This window comes from Fukomys damarensis, unplaced genomic scaffold (assembly GCF_012274545.1).
Source record: "Fukomys damarensis isolate Sample0158 unplaced genomic scaffold, DMR_v1.0_HiC HiC_scaffold_5, whole genome shotgun sequence".
Taxonomy (NCBI): domain Eukaryota; kingdom Metazoa; phylum Chordata; class Mammalia; order Rodentia; family Bathyergidae; genus Fukomys; species Fukomys damarensis.
In genome coordinates this window covers 81,676,516-81,695,629 of record NW_022900917.1, presented here as the reverse complement: position 1 = coordinate 81,695,629, position 19,114 = coordinate 81,676,516, and the positions used below count along the sequence as shown (strand labels likewise).

Sequence of the window (19,114 nt, the reverse complement as noted above, 5' to 3'; positions counted from 1 at the left end):
TTTTTTTGATTGTAGCTAGTTGGGGTCCTATATGCCTCAGTTATCTGAATGTCAAATTCTTCCCCTCTGTTTGGGAAGTTTTCTGTCTCATTAATTCTGTGAACAGCTTTTTAAAGTCATTTGTATTTTCTCCTGCTACTTCATGGATTCCTATCAGTCTTATGTTATTCTTCTTTGCATCATCTAGGAGTTGTTGGATCGATTTCTCATGATCCCTTACTGTTTTTAAGAGATCTCTCTTTTTATGGTCACTGACTGCAATCTTATCTTCTACATCTGAGAGTCTATCTTCGCATTCTTTTATTCTGTTGTGTACACTTTCTTTTAATCTCCTGGATCTCTGTTTGAATCTGTTTTATGGATTCCATTTCTTTCCTATGTTGGGCGTTTATTTTTTCCATTTCTTTCTTATGCTGGACCTTCATGGCTTCTATCGTCGTCCTGAGCTCATCTATTTTTTGTCAATTTCTGCTCTAGAGTCTCGAATCACGACTTTCATTTTGCTCACTATCTCTATGGTTATCTGGGAAATTATTTCTGTTTTGAATTTTTCTAGAGCCTGATTGATCTGTTTTGTTACTTCCTGTGCTTTGAGTTCAGGGTGTCCTGGTGGTTCACTATCGGCCTTTTCATCCTCATTTGCCCCACTGTTTGCCATTGGTGAACTGGAAGTCTGTCTTTGTGTCTTGCTTAAGTGTTTTCTCATTTTAATTTTTGTTGTCAGACTGTCCTTGGTTTAATCTCTGGGTTATCACCCAAATCTTCCTGATATAGTTGCGCCCTAGCTTCTGTGTCTCTAACGACCCACAGAGATTCTCATCTTCATAACATCAGAGAAAACAGCTCATCAAATCAACCACAATGCTTTATCCCAACTGATACAATCAGCAACACATTAAGATCAAGCACAACTTGGAAACTGACCACCTGTGGTAGTCACTAATGTATCACCCTTACATCATTTGAATTGAATTGAAATCAAGAAGCAGTCCACAACATGTCTGCAGTGAACAATATTTCAATATAGTATATTTACCATTTAATGGCTCAGACAGAGCGAGGATGCAAGACCCGTGATCTCAGTTAGCTGATGGCCGAACCCCATGATGCTGACTGATCTCGGGCTGCAAGGCCCAGATTGAGTTCCCCAACCTTCTGAATGGTTGAACTTCACACCATTCTATTACAGGTTTCTCACGCCCTTTCTTTAAAGGTGTTCAAAGTTGGGAACTCAGAAAAATACCCTTGATGACCACCTCTGCCTCTGCTGTGTGGGTCCAAAGACTGGCACAATCAGGAGGTCTGAGATTGTGCGGGGGGTGGGGGGAGATAAGGGGAGTTATGGGGATTCAGGGGCACCCATGTGGCTACTTTCCTGGCACTGGAGCAATGATGGCTGGGGCGGGAGTAGGCATGGCTCTCCTTCCTGCAGTGGATCGGGCCCAGGCTACCTTCTGGGCACTGGCGCAATCCCCCATAGATTTCTGTATGTTGTACTGGCATTATCATTTAATTGTAGAAACTCTATAATTTCTTCTGTGACCCATTGGTTGTTCAGGAGACCGTTATTCAATTTTCATGTGTATGTGGGGGTTTTACGGTTTCTTATGGTATTGATCTCCAATTTTATTGCACTGTGGTCTGATAATATACAGGAGTAACTTCAGTTCCTTTGTATTTACTTAAACATGTCCTATGAGCTAGCGTGTGGTCTATTTTGGAGAATGATCTGTGTGCAGCCAAAAAAATATATATATTCTGATTTTGTCAAGTGGAGCACTCTGTAGGCGTCTATGTAGTCCATTTGTTTAAAAGCTTGGATCAGTTATAGTGTTTTGTTGTTGATTTTTTTGTCTAGATGATCTATCTATTTGTGACCATGGGGTACTGCGGTCCCCAACTACAATTGTATTAGTGCTTATTTGATTTTTCATATCCATTAATATTTGTTTTTTATAGTTGAGGGCAGTAGTATTTGGTGCATATATATTCCTAATTTTCATCTCTTCCTCCTTGATTGTTTCCTTTACAAGTATGCAATGACCTTCTTTGTCTCTCTTAATTAGTTTTGATTTGAAATGTAGTTTGTCTGCAAAGAAGATAGCTACCCTGCTTTTTTGTGGGTTCCTGTCACATGGAAACTGTTTGCCATCCTTTTACTTTCAGTCTATGAATTTCGTTTTGAATTAGGTGTGTTTCTTGTGTACAGCATATTTGTTGGATTTTGCTTCTTAATCCATTCTGCCAGTTTGTTTCTTTTGATTGGTGAATTGAGGCCATTAACATTGATGATTATAATTGATAAATATTAACTAATCCTTGTCATGATGTTTTACTGTTGTTGGCTCCTTTATTTTTTATTTTTTCCTCTGTTTGTTTTTCCTGCCTTGCCTGATGGTTTTACTCTGTTGAGCTTCATGAAGTTGTGACCCTCATTGTCTTTTTCTAGGATATTATTTAGAATTGTTTGGGGTGCTGGTTTGGTATTCATGAAGTTGTCTCAGGTGTTCTTTGTCATGGAAGTATCTTATTTCCCCATTGAAAGATAGCTTTGTAGGTATAGTGATCTAGATTGGAAGTTGTTTTCTGTCAGCGTTTGAAATACTTTGATCCAGGCTCTCCTTAATTTGCGGGTTTGTGTTGAGAAGTCTGCTGTGTTTCTGATGGGCTTTCCTTTGTATTTGATTTGTTTCTTTTCTCTTCACTGCTTGTAGAATTTTGTTCTTCTGTTGGATCTTGACTATTATATGTCTAGGTGTAGATTTTTTTTTTTTTTATCATGGCTAGTTGGAGTTCTATGTGCTTCACTTACGTGTATGTGAAATGAATTTCCTCTGGGAAGTTTTCTGTCATTAATTCTTTGAAAAAAAATTTTTTTAATGTTTGTACTTTCTCCTGCTTTTTCATGGACTCCTGTCAGCCTTATATTACTCTTCTTTGCATCATCTAGCAGCTTCTGGATCGATTTCTAATGGTCCCGTACTATTATTAAGAAATCTCTTTTTCAAGGTCACTAACTGCAATCCTGTCTTCTATAGCTGATATTCTATCTTCACATTGGCTCAGTCTGCTTTGAATAATATTAGTGGAGTTTTTAATCTCCTGCATATCTGTTTGAATCTGTTTCATGGATTCCATTTCTTTCCTATGTTGGGTATTCATGGCTTCCATTTCTTTCCTATCCTGGGCATTCATGGCTTCCAGCATGGTCCTGATCTCATCTATTTTTTTAAAAAATGTTTCTGTTCTAGAGTCTCTTATCATGTGTTTCATTCTGCTCATTATCTCTGTAGTTATCTTTGAAATTATTTCTGTTTGGAATTTTTCTAGAGCTTCATTCATTTGTTTTGTTACTTCCTGTGCTATCAGTTCAGGGTGTCCTTGAGGTTGATTATTAGATTTTACCACCTTGTTTCCCTTAGCATTTGCCTTTGGGTAAGCTGGAAGTTTGGGTTTGTACCTTGCTAAGGTGTCTTCTTATTTCTAATTTTGTTGTTGGTGCTGTTTTTGCTTTAATTCCTGGGCTGATGCTTTGATATTTCTTATTGTGAGTATCTTTATTATTTGTGTTTAGAGCCCTTATGGAGTGATTGCTTCTCAGAGATATCTTCTAGGTATAGCTGGTCTTTTTAGGCTTTGAGTCTCTAATGACTCTTAGGCAGTCTCGTTTTTAGTATACCAGGGAGGAAAACTGAGTAGATCAATCATGACACTTTAGCCCAGTTAACACAATCAGCATCAACAATAGCATCAAACACAGCTTAGAAAATGACAATATGTGGTAACAGTCAATCTGTCACTGTTGACTGTGAGCTACATTAAAATCTAGGACCAGCTCAAAATATGTTTGTAATCAATAAACCCTTCAATATAGCAAATTTGCACTTTAGGATAAGAATTTAGATGGTGTTAGGAAGGGAGAGTTAGAGAGATAGAAGAAGAGGAAAAGTTTAGAAGTGAGGCCAGAGGACATGGGAATATCATGCAAATTGTAGGAAAGTGTTGACAGGAGGAAAAGACAGTGAAAGAACAGAGACAGAAACAGAACAAACTGACAGCAGTAGGGAAGCTAGAAACTGTATTCACCTTTCTGTAAGAATAGTGACAGTTGAGAGGACACAGAGAGAGAAACAATTCAAATGGGATAGGAAAAATAGGAAGAAAAGGGCTAAAGGAGTAGCGGAAGTGGTAAGGGTAGGGGGAAGAAAAAATATGAGAAAAGGAAAAAATGGGAAGAAAGTCTTTTTAAATAGGGAAGGGTGGAGGGAGTGAAATCAGGGCAGGGGTATGGGGAAAAAAGAAAAAATAAAGATACATCATATAAGGGTACAAGATCCCAATGATGAATGTAACTATTGTATACCGCAAATGTGCCAGTAAACTCAATGAAAAAAAAAGAATTAACTCAAAGATTAAGAGCTAAAAGAAATATGTCTATATATTAAAAAAAAAACCCAAAAAGGGACAGGAACTGGAGCAGAAGGAGAGAAATGCAGAACAAGAAGGGAGAGAGAAAGGGAGAGGAAAAAAAAAAGAAAAAAATATATAAAAGTTGGCAGGAGGCTCTGGGCCTCCCTCACAATGTCTCTGCTGTCCTGGTGAAAAATGTGGGCAGCCACATGCAGGTCTAGGTCGATTAGTCTCAGTGAGCCAGCTGTAGTATACTGAGATTCAGGCTGATTTCTGGCTGTAAGGCCCAGGTTGAGGTCTCTGACCTACTACAGGATTGAACTCTTCAAGGTTCGACTGCAGATTTCAGCTGTTCTCCCCACTAAATGAGTCTGGGTTTCTATTTGTGGTGCTGATCCCACCAACTTCCCAGCCCTGGTGGTCCAGTGTGCCTTCATTGCAGAGATTTTCTTCACTTTCCCAGTGGGCTTCACTTTTTCATTGAGGAGCCTCAGAGTGTCCTTTTGCTCTATCTTCTAGGGCTCATAACCATGGCCTTTATGGCCCCCAGGTGCTTCTGCAGTGAGGATTCAGATGCCTTGTGACCCATGTGGTGTGGTCCTGTGGGGTGGCTGCTGGCCTTTCTTTTTTTTAAGAGTAAAGTTATGTTAGCAAATTACCAGAAAAGGCTCACCTGTTCTCTGAAGCCTGGGAGCACAAACTAGGTTCACCCCAAAGTAGTTCCAAGTTGTTATGATGCTAGTAATGGGGAAAGGAGCCAGAATACCTCCCTTTTCAATTTTATTCTAAAATTTAATTAATCAAATGTATATTGAGAGCCCAACATGGGCCTGCTCTCAGCTGTTTGGGGCTCAATAATGGTCAAGAATGATCTCATCCACCAGGCATCTGCCAGGTCCATCCTGGGCACTGCAGCCTGAAGTTACAGAAGAGGTCAGCCAATTAAAACTATATGCAGCCTTATTCTGTTCCCTACAGAATTTTTGCAGAGAGGATCAAGTGTGTACACAATAGCCCACAGTAGAATTTCATTCCTTAAATAATCATGTTGTGAATTATTAAAGAAGAAACTAGAATAGAGTTTAGGTGCCATTTCCAGTTAACCAATGAATCTTTAATTTGGGGGTGGTAATAGAGAGGGGCAGAAAGTCACTGATTTTTTTTTAATTGAGTTTATTGGTGCATTCTAGGTAGACAGTACAGTTACAATCATTACTGGGATCTTGTACTTTTACATGCCAGGTCTTGGTTCTCATTTTTACCCCCTGTCCCCACCCTCCCTTCACCCCCTCCTTCCCTCCCCACCTTCAAACATTTTAATTCCATTTTTACATTTTCTCATATTTTTTTCCTTTTCCCTTGTTCCTCTTTCCCTATCCTTCTTACTGTCCCTACACCTTTGGTTCTTTTCTTCCTATTTCACGCTGCTAATTGTCCCGTTAGGATCTTGAGTACTATTTTAGTTTTTCACACCAGAGAAACTACTCAGTATTTGCATATGTGTGACTTGTTTATTTCACTTAGGAGTATATCCTCAAAATGTACCCGTTTACCTATGAATGAATCTACTTTCTCATTCTTTATGGCTGAGCAGTATTCCTTTTTATAGAAAAACCACATCTTCTTTATCCAGTTTCCAACTGATGGGCAGATTGGCTGTTTCCAAGTTTTAGCTATTACAAATTGTGCCGCTATAAACATGGGTGAGCATATATCACTGTGGTATGATTCTTTTAATTCTTTTGGAAAGACACCCAACAGAGGGATGGCTGCATCAAATGGAACCTCTAATCCTAGTTCTTTGAGGTATCTCCATATTGACTTCCATAGTGGTTGTAGCACTCCCACCAACAATGGAGAAGGGTTCCTTTCTCCCCACAACCGCGCCAACATTTGTTATTGTGTGGATTTCTTGATAGCAGCCATTCTTTGTGGGGTGAGGTGGAATCTCAGTGTTGTTTTCATCTGCATCTCTCGAATGACCAGTGATGTGGAACATTTTTTCATATATTTACTTGCTGCTTTTATTTCTTTGTATGAGAAATGTCTGTTCATTTCAAATGTCCATTTTTGAATTGGGTCTTTATATTGGGGGGGGCGCTGGTTGTTTTGAGTTCTTTATATATTCTAGACAGTAGTCCTTTGTCCAAGGAGCAGCTGGTAAAAAGTTTTTCCCACATTGTAGGTTGTCTCTTAGTTCTATTGATGTTTTCTTTTGCAGTACAGAAGCTTTTTAATAAGATGAGATCCCTGTTGTTGATTCTTTCTGCTAGTTCTCGTGCTACTGAGGATTTGTTCACAAAGTCTTTTCCTATGCCAATGTCTTCCAGAGTTCTGCCTAACTTATCTTCTAGCAAGTTTAGTATTTTTGTTTTTTTAATTTATAGTGTTTTGTTTTTATATTTAGATCTTTAATCCACTTGGATTTTAATTTAGTGCATGGTGACAGATAAGGGTCTAGTTTTAATCTTTTGATTAAATCTTTTTGATTTAATCTTTTGAGATCCAGTTTTTCCAACACCATTTATTAAAGAGGTTATCTTTCCTCCAGTGGGGACTGTCAGCTCCTTTGTCAAAGATGAGGTAGCTGAGTGCATCTTTAGTTGTTTTTGTGTTTTCCAATCTGTTCCACTGATACTCAGGTCTGTTTCTTTGCCAGTACCATGCTGTTTTTATCACAGTGGCTTTGTAGTATAGTTTCAAATTGGGAATTGTTATACCCGCTGCCATGTGTATGTTGCCTAAGATGGCTTTTGCTATTCTGGGTCTCTTATGGTTACAGATTGCTTTTTGACGAACTAACTTCTTCATCCTGGAAAAGAGGTCTGAATTTAATGAGGGCATTTCAATTGATAAAGATCCAATTGTCCAGCCAAAGTGAGCTAAGAGTTGCTTTTAGTAGCATGGGAGCATTTAAAACTTAAACCTTAAATATACTATCGGAAGAAGTAGTATACGCATTTTTTCAAAAAGAGACATAGAGGCCCAACATTCTTGGCTATTTTTCAGATACTAATTATGATGCAGCCTCCATGGCTTTACCTCCTTTCTCCCATGGTCCAAATTTTCGTTGCCATAACCTTGCTTGAACATTTCTTCTACTAGAGCTTCTGGAGACGGTAAGAGATGTGCAGGGGCATTCAGCAGCATATCCCACTAGCTGGTCTTGCCTTACAATCTGGCTGGTGTTTTTTTTTTTTTTTCTTTTCCATGATTTCAGCTACACCAGGACCCAGAGCAGTGCGACCTCTATAGTGTTCCAATATGGGGCAGATGAGGCCACTTTTAATCACTGCCCCTCTGTTAAGAGATATCCAATACTTTTCTAGATGTTTCCTTGTAAATACAATTGATGAGTTAAAATCCATGGAGGAGAAGGTGAGTTTTTTTTTCTCCGTCCTTCCTCCCAGTTTGTTTTCTATCACTTTCCCATCTAGCATTCCACTGTTGCTTAGCATGATCCCAATTAACCATAATATGTTAAGGAAAGTCAGGTTTTTAAAACATGAAGTGTTTCCAAATGGAATCTTTAAAAATAATGCAGTCTTGGATGCTTTATCCCTGGATTTCTGTTTTATTCATGGCAGTTTTAGAGGCCAAGTACAAATTATTGGTTCTGAAGCAATTTATGCTAAATGAATTATGTTTCCTTTAGGTTAGGTGCTTTGAACAGTTGTTTTTCTAGGGGGCGCTTTTTATAAAATGACATTTAATGTAAAATGTTGAGCTGTGAGTGAATGCCACAACTGTTTATTAGGTCACTTTTCTAGATGACCATGCCCTCAGAATTCTTTCCCATATTTAATAAACCTTTCATAGATTTCCTCTTCCTGCAGAGGGAACTACTGAGAACTCCTTAGAACTCCAGGTGACATCTTGCTTTTGGGTGGAACGATGGTATAGAATAGGAAGCACTTCATGTTCCAAGAGAAATGAATCCTTTTACATACAAGCATATGCTCAGGATCAGACAGTGCTGGGTCCAGGGGCCAGCTGCATGTTTGCAGTATGCACAAAAACAGTGTTTTCATTTCATCTAGTATTGTCATCTTTGCACCAGGGACTGCACTCTGTGTTCACAAATAAGTACAGTATTGTTTTAAGGAGGAGAAGAGATGGGAAGCTTTGCTGACCTACTGTTTGTCATGTGCTGTGACATGCATTAGTACCTTGGTCTTCACAGTGGCCTGTTGAAGTATGAGGGGAATCAGAGAAAGCATGTTGGGTATAATCCTTGGTGAGAAGAATGTCAGCTTTTAAGCATCCCTGCTGTGTGGATTATTGTGGGTGGTGCATGAGATTATACATGTGACCTAAACTCTACTGGGGCTGGGACATGGGCCTGTCTGTTGGGTTCTGTAGGATACTTTGTGTAGTTCAGAATGGGACTGTACTAGGTGCCTGAGATCCCACCCAGCTGGGAAAGGTTGTAATTTATTTTTTTATTGTTTGCCTTTATTGGTATAGGGGAGGCTGCACTGAGACAGAAAATTTAATCCTGAAATCTTAGTGGTTCAATGCAAAAAAGGTTTATGTCTCACTCATGCAAGTTTGACATGAGTTGGGTAGTTTTCCAGGGCCTCCATGGGCTTGCTCAGTGACCAAAGTACCCTGTCTTATGCCCTACTTTATCAACATCTGGCCTCCATGAACTACCATGTGGTGGCAAGGAAGAGCTGAGGTCTGACACATAGATTTAAAATGTTTTGTCTCAGATGGGGCTGTAGCTTCTGTTTACACAAGCCCAGGGACAGGGCCCTCCCACCACGTGCCAGTGCAGCGAGGGTCAGCAGGAAGGACAAGGGCAGAGGCGCTTGCTTTGATCTTGTTAAATTTTATTGGCATTGCGTTCATCTCTTTACAGAAGAACTCAGCCTACACCTAACACGTAGACCTCTGAAAAGGTGAGGGGTGTGCTCTGGACTGGGCTCCCAGCAGGGCACCAGGGCAGGGGCAGAGCTGCAGGGCGGTCGAACTCCAGGTGGGAGAGTGGGGGCAGCGTGGGCTGGGGAGGGACAGGCCAAGGTCTGGAGGGAGTGCCTCTAGGACAAAGGGAAGACACCAGGACAGAGGGCTGGCCTTTGCCTGGTCCTTGGCTTGGAAGGGGGAGGCTGATCTAACAGGGGTTCTTGTGTGAAGCGGAAAAAGAAAAGAACCAAAAAGGGAGGGTGAGCTTCAACTTCTGAAATGACAGCCAGGGATCCACTGCACACACTGCTGGATTATGCAAATCAACCTTGGGGAAAATCAAGACCCAGCAGAGGTGCAAGCTTTCCGGCTTGAGTCTCTGAGAAGAGGCGCATTGCTCGAGTCTGCTGTACACAATACTGCTGATAGCTGGATGTCGTATCCGGGCCGCCATCCCCGCCATCCGGAAGGGTCTGACCCTCTGCCTTCCACGCCTGCGTCACAGGACTTCAACACGTCATCCAAGGGTTTCTTACACTAATTTATACATTTTAATTGGTTGCATATATTAACATGTACTATAAGATTCTCTTCTAAGAAGCATTACATAATAAATGGATACTGTAAAAAGATCTGATTAGTTAAAAGTAACAAGCATTAACAGGTACATACAAAACTCAGCCTGATCGACTGGGTGCATTGGGACGAGCAGGGGCACCAGCCTTCCCAAGGGGCCTTCGGGGGCATGGGGACAGGGTGGGTAAAAAAGACCACAAGACCATTAAAAAAATCAGGCAACTAATTAGACACAGATCAACTGTAAACAGTTCTCTCTCCAGTGGACAACAAGCCTACGCTTCCCATGCTGACTGCATGCCAGAACGGTTCCTACAGTGGCTGGCCGCCTGCTGCCAGGCTCGTGGAGGGCGGCGGACCTGTGGGCCACTGAGGCACAGGCTGGTGTGTGTGTGTGTGTGTGTGTGCGCATGTGCGTGCGTGTGGGTGTGGAGGGTGGGGCGGGGTTCCTTTTGGCAGCTGGCTGTGAGAGATCAATGTCTGTTGTATAGAGAAGAGGGGGCTGTGTTGAAGGCCTAAGTGTGTTCTTGGTTCTGAAGGACTCCGTGCTCGGCGCCTGCCGCCCCTCAGCAGCTGCAGCTCTCGGTAGAGGGCTTGACCCAGTCATTCTTGTCCAGTTTGATGGGTTCGGGGAATTCATTGTACAGCTCCTCCTCTGTCTCCTGCTTAAGCGCGTTCCATGCGATCGTCTGGAATGCGTGCTCCACATTGATGGCCTCCTTGGCACTGGTCTCGAAGTAGGGAATGTTGTTTTTGCTGTAGCACCAGGCCTGTGCCCTCTTCGTGGCCACTTGTCTGTTTTCGAGGTCAGTCTTGTTCCCCAGCACAACAAAGGGGAAGTTCTCTGGGTCCCGGGGACTGGCCTGGATGAGGAACTCATCTTTCCATCTGTCCAGGGTCTTGAACATGTTGGGGGCCGTCACGTCAAACACCAGCACGCAGCAGTCTGCGCCACGGTAGAAGGCCACACCAAGGGACTGGAACCTTTCCTGACCGGCTGTGTCCCATATCTGCATGGTGACTAGTCTGTCATCCACCATCACCTCCTCTGTCAGGAAGTCTGCTCCTGTTATGGTTTTGTACTGGTTACTGAATTTTTTGTTCACATACTGGTTCATAAGGGATGTTTTTCCAAACCCTGAATCACCCAGGATGATAACCTTTAGTAACACTTTCTTCCTCGAGGTCATCCTTCAAATGCGACCACTGCGCTGGGGACTCCAGGCCCGGCGTGTCGCAAGGGCTCCCGCTGAGAAGGAGACGAGGAAGGGCATGGGCAGGGAAGACCAAGTTCTGCTTCCCGCAGGTCCCGTCACGCTCTCCCAGCCTCCAACACGGCCTCTGACACCACCGCATCGGGCTTTATGGCCAAGGCTCCAGCCTCGCTCCCACTTCTGCCACCGCCGCCGCCCTGTTCACTTCTTGCTTTACTTTCAGGCAAAGTGGGAGGTGGGTGTAAGGAGAGCATACAGATGCATCATGGTTCCCTCACCAGACCTTCTAGTCTCCTCCACACCACCCTTATCCTTTCTTCTAGTCTCAAATCTCAGATTGTTCCAGACCATAGGTATGATCTTGCCAAACTCTTCAGAGGGAGGTCTTAAAATGCTGTAGGTTAAGGGCATAGTGCCTCTTGTCTTCATCAGTTTCTACCCATGGAATTTTAGGGAGTATCAATATATGTCATTGTTTTCGTGTCAATTTCCTCATTGACAAGGTGGATATGACAGTAGTACTACTCAGACCAAGAATATGGTCATGGTACTTGATTGGGTAGTGTGATTCCTGTCTTAGTTACTTTCTTGTCGTTGAGACACAATACCTGACACCTGAAAATTAAAGGAGGAGAGGTTTATTTTGGCTCACAGATTGTAGAAGTTTCAATCCATAGTCTATTGGCTCCATGGCAGGGCAACATGGCAGAAGAGAGACAGCTCATGGCATGGCAGCCAGAAGCAGAGATTGATCAAGAATAGAGAGAGGTAGATAGACCTTTCCAGGCCACACCCCAATGACCTGTCATCTCCTACCAGGCTCCACCCCCCAATCACATTGAGCTGTAAGCTCATCAGTAGACTAACCTACTGATGAATATCATGCACCCATAATTCATTTACCTCCCAGAAGTCCCACCTATGAGTGCAGGAGGCTTCAGGGGGACATCTGGATATAAACTGTAACAATGCTTAAGTATGTTCAAGTTCCATAGATTAGTGAATCTTCAGTGGATGCCACTTGCTTGGATTTGAACATGAGGGTGGACTGTGCTGATGGAGAAACAGCCATCCATGTGGACAAAGCAAGGGATGCTGTTTGCCTTTCCAAGTGCTACCTTCTCCTTGCGTAGACCAGACTTTCACTTCCACTTGCTATAGGCAGGCCCATTGGGACAGGGAGAAGCAGAGAGAGACCACCCTCTACTGAGCAGTGCGCACTGTTCCAGGAGCATTTAACCAGGCCCTTACCCTGGCTCCATGTGGGAGACACTGGGTCCACCAGCATGTCACAGACAATAGCCTAGCCTTGGAGGAGGCAGGCCATCACCTGAAGGCATGTAGCTAGTGGGTAGGGCAGGTGGTTCCAGCCTGGTCCTCTCATGCTAGGCTACCCTTGGGCCCAGATCTCTGAGCCACGGGGTTTCTGCCACCTTGTCCTGCTAAGTTTGTATGCTTTTGCTTTCCTCAGTTTGTTACCCATTTTCCCTGATTTTCTCACACATAATGTTGGGGAGTATTTATTTTGAGACCCAGCTAACAAGGCCAAGGATGCATTTGTGTTCTGTCTGAAACAACAGGCATGTGAAGCTGCTGAGCCTTCCTACCAGCCTCCGGCCCCAGAAAATGAAAAGCTTGCTGGGTCAGAATGTGTTGACCAAAAGCCCCTTCATCTACTCGCCCATCATTGCCCACAACCGTGGAGAAGAGAAGAACAAGAAAATCGGTAGGACTGTTTCTCTGGGGTTCCTCCCTGTACTCTGCTGCCTGGTTTCCTGTGGTTTTTCTTTATTTTCTGGACTCAATTTCAGGCCTATTCATCCCTGTGTGCACACATGCACAGCTCTTGTAGAAGGATGTTTGATTTGCTTCCTTTGTTTGGCAGTTGCCCATAGATCTGATTTGTTTAAAATCTACTTCATAAAAGGTGATTTTGTGGAAATTCTAAAAACCATAAAGACCTGGAATATCACATGGCACAGACAGCGAGTGCATTGTGTGTCTCTCTTTTGGTCTCTGTCCCTGTTGTTATAAAGCCGCAAAGATCTAACTACCTGGGTAACCTTGTCTAATCGATCACTTCCCATGGGTCCACTTCTAAAACTACAGATTAAGTTTCCATCACAATATTTCACAATGGGAATTCAGTATTAACACATGAACCCCTGGGGAACACACACAACCCATACCCAAACCATGACAGTATTCAATAAATTCTGAGGCAGTCAGCATTGTATTATAAGATGTGTTTTGTGCTAGATGATATTGCCCAACTGTAGGCTAACATAAGTGTTTGAGCACATTAAATATAGGCTAGGCTAATCTGTGATGTTTGGTAGGTGAGGTATATTAAGTGCAGTTTTGACTTAGGATATTTTTAACTTACATGGGTTTATCAGAATAAAAATCGAGTAGCATCTCTATGTCATACAGTCCCTACCCTCAACAGATTTTCCCATTCAGTTCATGCAGACAGGATGCAGACACATGAGAACTTGAAGACTGAGACAAGATGTAAATGAAAGTTCTCTGATGATTAGAACTGTCAGCAGTTGTACCTGGTTACTCACCACTGAATGGAACAGACAGACTGTGCTGGACAGGTAGAAACAAGCCCATAGTCCAGGGGACCCTGGAAAGGGTAGAGCAGCTTTGCCTCTGGGGAGCACTGTGGGCTTCCTGTGGTGTGGTGTCAAGCGTTCCAGCTGTTCATTGTTAGGATGAGAAGAAAGAGACATGAAAATAAAAGGAAGAAACATGGAGTAATGCCTTGAAAAAGAGGAGCTGTACTGAAGGCTGGTGAATTTCTGAAAAGATGACTGCAAAGTATTAGCACACTGTTGGGTCTATGTGCATGCATGTATATATGTATATGTATCTTTGAAATTCCATTTTTAGTCTTTGATTTTTGAGAGACAGCCCTGGCCTCAGACCCCCCACCTCTACTTCTTTATTCTGGAAAACATATGTAGGTGATGGGAAGTGTAGGAGCTGGTGGACATAGTGGGTAATCAGGCAGGGCAGACTTCCTTCCCTGGACCTGCTCCAGCCTGTATCCCACAGAGTAGGAGAGAGTCTGAGGCACAGCTGCCCAGCCTCCCATGGGAATGCCACCTTTCATTGCCTGGAGGCAGAGCACTGGGTTCATGCTTACTGGCCCTGTGATGATGGCAAGCTGCTTTCCGACACCACCTTCCTTGGTGGACCTGGACCAGTCATTAGAGAGCTGTTGGAGCTCTTTTTGAATCTCAGGCCCTTCTGGAGCATTCAGCTGTCTTGCAAAGTTTCACTCATTTTGTTTAGGTAAAAACTTCTAGAGATGATATAGGAGACCCGAGAGGTGAGACTTCTCAGACCTGGTAATGTACTTAGGGGGCTCAGTGCAAAATGAAAGCCTGAGGCCTTTTATTAAATCATTTTTTAAAAAGAATTTTGGGAGAGTGACAGCAAAGCTTTGAGCAAGTGTGAGGCCTCTAAGCACAGGGCCAGTATCATCAACTACGCAGATCACATGTCCCTCCCTGAAGGTGGCCCAGATTTGCTATTTTTCTTACTTCAATCTTAAGCATTTTTTTCTCCTTGAATTTATCGATACTTTTTAAGTATACAGTACAGTTACATTTATCATTGGGATCTTGTACCTTTACATGACAGATCTTGGTTTCTTATTTTTTCCCCATTCCCCTGCCCTTCCTTCACACCCTCTCCCCTCCCCTATTTACAAAGACTTTGTTTTCATTTCATCCTTTTCTCGTATTTTTTCTTTTGTCTTATTTCCTTTCCCCTACCCTTCCCACTTCCCCTACACCTTTAGCCCTTTTTTCCTATTTCACATTGTAAGTTATACAATTTAGATCTTATTTACACTTTTAATTTTTCATACCAGAGAAACTATTTGGTATTTACACATGTGTGACTTACTTAAGAGCATGGCCTCAATATTCATCCATTTTCCTACAAATGACTCTAGTTTCTCATTCTTTATGGCTGAGTAGTACTCCATTTTATAGAAAAACCACATTTTTATCATTAAGCAATTGTTGAGGCTTCTTTTCTTTTTTTCCTCATTGAGTTTATTGGTACAATTTAGGTATACAGTACAGTTACATTCCTTATTGGGATCTTGTACCCTTACATGACAAGTCTTGGTTCTCATTTTTTCCCTTTGTCCCTGCCCTCCCTTCACCCCCTCCTCCTCTCCCCCTTTACAAACACTTTATTTATATTTTTTCATTTTTTCCTATTTTTTTCTTTTCCCTTATTCCCTTTCCCTACCCTTCCCACTTTCCCTATACCTTTAGCCCTTTTCTTCCTATTTCACATTGTCAATTATCTCATTAGGATCTTATATACTATCATAGTTTATTTGTTGAGGCTTCTTTTTATATAAGCAATACTCTACATTTGTGAAAAAGGCTAAAACATCATCTACTGATTCCCTCAGCTGTTCAGTGCTGACATTGCAGGTGTCTTCCCTATTTGCAGGTGAGGAAATTGAGGCTGAGTGAATGTAATTGTCAGCCCTAGATCAGACAGCTAGCAAGTGACAGAGCCCAGTCTCTGCCCAAGGTCTGCTGATTCAGTGCCCAGGGATGTTTTTTCTTTTATAGTATGGCTTTCACAATAAGTACCTGCTCATTTGGGCTGAGGATAAATTCAGGGATTCTTCTGTGACATAATAAAAGGTTCAGTCAAAATACCTATTAGCAAGAAAATACAATTTATATCCTATGGCATTTAATATCTTTTTGGCAATATTCTGATCAGTGAGTACCTGCTCAGAGGCTTAAAGAATCACATATAACTTAACTTAAATTTTTACTCTCTGTGACTGCATCTTTGTGTGTACCTGGAGGAGTTACTGTCACAGCAGGGGACTCAAGAGTGTTGGTATTCTTAAAACCATTTCCCACTGCACTGTGGAGTAATTTACAGGTTGTTGTGTCTGTATGTACATGGACAGCTCTATTCTGAGATCTGAGCTGTGATCTGAGCTCTGCTCTAAGGAGATGACAGAGAGTCTTGCCATTTTGTGGTACTGCCAGGCTTTATGCTGAGTTAGCAGCTGCCCCAGGGGCAGTGCAGTGACCTGGACAGGCTGAGCCTCTCAGGTGGACCTTGCTGCAGCTTCCTGCCATGTGACCACAGATGACTGATGTGCTACCCACTGAATGAGGCATTTAGGGGCTACCATGGAGGGTTGTTCTAAGATGATTGAGAGTTCCTACAGCACCTGGCTGCTGTTCAGAGAGGCCTTGGGAGCAATAATATAAGCAGCACTAGGTTTTGGGACCCAGAAGTCAGAGGGCCTGATGCAGACCATGCTTACTAGCTACTGATAGACAACTTATAGAAGTCCTAAGGACATCTGCATAGTTTCTTTGCTTTTGTTGCAGACCATCACATATTCATGGTATCTTCCCTCAAAGGCAGTGGTGGCACCTAGTTGTGCACACTGGGCTTGGGACATGGAGGTTAATTCAGAGTTCTGCCTCTGAATTTCAGCTGACTTGGGAGTGGGAGGAAGAGGAATCACTCTTGTGTTACAGTCTTAGGGGCATAGGGAGGTCATGCTCTGTGCCTCTTACAAGTGACCCTAATGGCCTCTCCCTATATTTCTGGCCTTCAGGCCAGTGAGGTACTGTAGTCTTACAGCTCTACACTAAAGGCAGTGCCACCTGGATGGATTGCAGTGTTGTAAAGCTGCATCTGGCACACTGGCAGGAATGTTGCCTGCTGAAGACAGTGAGGAGCATCCTTCACATCATGTCAGAGTGGCTGTCACCAAATTCTGCTTTGTTTCTGAGCTGGCAGATAAGCCAGCTCTGCATTGTTTACCACAAGGCAATTATAGTATACCCCACTTTGGTGGACAAATAATTTGCCATAGGAAGTAGCTGAAACCCTGAAAACTGTGCCCAGAAATACCATGGATTCTCGTGTGTGTGTTTTGTAGATTTCCAGTGGGTTCAAGGAGACGTGTGTGAGGTCCAGCTGATGGTGTACAACCCAATGCCGTTTGAGCTACGTGTGGAGAACATGGTACGCATTACCTGTTATTTGGCCTTTTCAGGCTAAAAACACCAACTCATTATCAAAATACATTTTTACTTAATATTTGGCATGTGCATCCTGTGATGTATGTTTGTTTTGCCAAAGATTATGAGAGAAGACCATGTTTTAGTATTCCTGTGTCTTTATGCCTGGTACTCAATAAATATTTAAACCTACAAAGAAAGAATTCTCTGTTTTGCACACAAGCAGAGCTTACTTGATTGAATATAAGATTTGAAACACTCACTTTCAAGTTCATGTGAGGTGTACAAAGTCTACATTCTGTCTGTTACTCAGTAACAGCAGCGATATTTCATTGTTACTAGATGACTTGATAACCAGGGCCCAAGGAAAGACAGTGGCAGGGTCAGAAAATCAAGTGTCGCTGTGCTTCTAGTGATGCAGCTCAGTGCCAAGGCTCTGGTTTCAATCCCTAGTACTGCAGAAACAAACAAAAAACAAACAAACTACCCCCCCAATATCCTACCTCAGGCACTATATGTACTCATTGCTACCACAGTATCTTTGCTCTGGGTGCTGTCTGTGGACTGGATTGGGAAAGTTACACATGCATATGTGTTTGTATTTATACCTGTGCACGCCTCTGCATGTACACACATGCACATAAAACACTGTCTACATGTACAGATACACACTTATATGTGTATAATTCTCCATGTACATACTTATATCTGTACACACACTTCTGCATACACGCACATCTGCATGTCAACATGCACCTACATAACACATTTATCTGTATACATTTGTACATGTGCTTGAACATACTTGCATTAATATCTGCACACACATACCATATTTACATCTACATGTACATCTCTGCAAATAACAGTTACATTTAAATCTGCACCTGCCTGCACATGCACATATATATGCTTATACACCTCTGTATAAACACATGTGCTTAATATGCACAGACAGATGTACTTCTACATCCTGTATCCACACTGAGGCTGCCACTTGCAGACCATTTCCTAGAGTTCTTTACTGCCTTTCTTTTTTCCATGTTTATGTCCTTTGTTCCAGTGTGAGAATTTAGGTCACAGCATTTGTACATTCATTCATAAGCAGTATGTTAGAAAAGTACAGTGAATGTCTAAATTTTAAAGAATTTATTACAGTAAAAGACACATTGCCATTAGTCCCCCTTGAAATATTCCCCTCACTTTTATCTCATTGTTCTTGCTACTCTTTGCAATAGTTCTGGGGGTCTCCTTTCATGAGTATCTTTGTTTTGCTAGCATGGCTGCCTCCATGTCCTGAATTGATTCAGAATGTTTACCTTTTGTGATTATTTTGACTTTGGGGGAAGAGCCATAGTTGCACAGAGCCAGATTCATCAAATAAGGCTGATGAGGATACACTGTAATTTTTTTTTTTTTGTACCGGAGATTTAACTGAGGTCCTTGCACTTGAGATACAGGCGGTGGAACCACTGAGCTAAATCCTTGGTCTATACACTGTAATGTTTTTACAAGCCTGCCTTTCTGTTGGATGGTACTTGGGAGCAGTTTCACTCTTTTTGATCATACCTCTTAAAGATCATATCTTAGAGCCGGGGATTTAGCTCAGTGTTTCCAACGCCTGCCTTGCAAGTGCAAGGACCCAGGTTTGATCCCTGGTACCAAACAAACAAAAGCAACAAAAGATCATATCTTGTGGGCCTAGTCCTGTAATGTACCCAAAATAGATTCAGGTTGCTTTGACCATTATACTGTAGAAAACAAACCCGCTTAGGAGAATCCAAGATTTCTTCCCTTGTTGAGATCTTTTAAAATTTATCTTAGTGCTGGGCATGGTGGCGCACCCCTGTAATCCCAGCACTTGGGAGGCTGAGGCAGGAGGATCACTGTGAGTTCGAGAACAGCCTGGACTACATAGTGAGTTCCAGGTCAATCTCAACTACATAGTGAGACCCTGTCTCAAAAACC

At 42.4% G+C, this 19,114-nt stretch overlaps 2 protein-coding genes across 12 annotated transcripts in view; one reads left to right on the top strand and one right to left on the bottom strand.

The window, feature by feature from the left end:
* The window catches only part of Trappc9 (trafficking protein particle complex 9), a 682,458-nt gene that overhangs the window by 150,870 nt on the left and 512,474 nt on the right, over nucleotides 1-19,114 (top strand). For all 11 annotated transcript variants that reach the window (XR_004516032.1, XR_004516033.1, XM_033760864.1 and 8 more), the window contains 2 exons: nucleotides 12,689-12,834; nucleotides 17,065-17,150. Coding sequence is in view for 9 of the 11 variants with exons in the window: in XM_033760864.1 (XP_033616755.1) it covers nucleotides 12,689-12,834; nucleotides 17,065-17,150 (232 nt within the window). In the remaining 2 variants the exon portion in view is untranslated. The remainder of the gene's footprint in view (nucleotides 1-12,688; nucleotides 12,835-17,064; nucleotides 17,151-19,114) is intronic.
* Nucleotides 10,446-11,192, bottom strand: LOC104872845 (ras-related protein Rab-7a-like). Its single transcript, XM_033760873.1, has one exon. It carries the CDS (start codon nucleotides 11,082-11,084, stop codon nucleotides 10,461-10,463), a length of 624 nt encoding a protein of 207 aa, XP_033616764.1. The 5' UTR covers nucleotides 11,085-11,192; the 3' UTR covers nucleotides 10,446-10,460.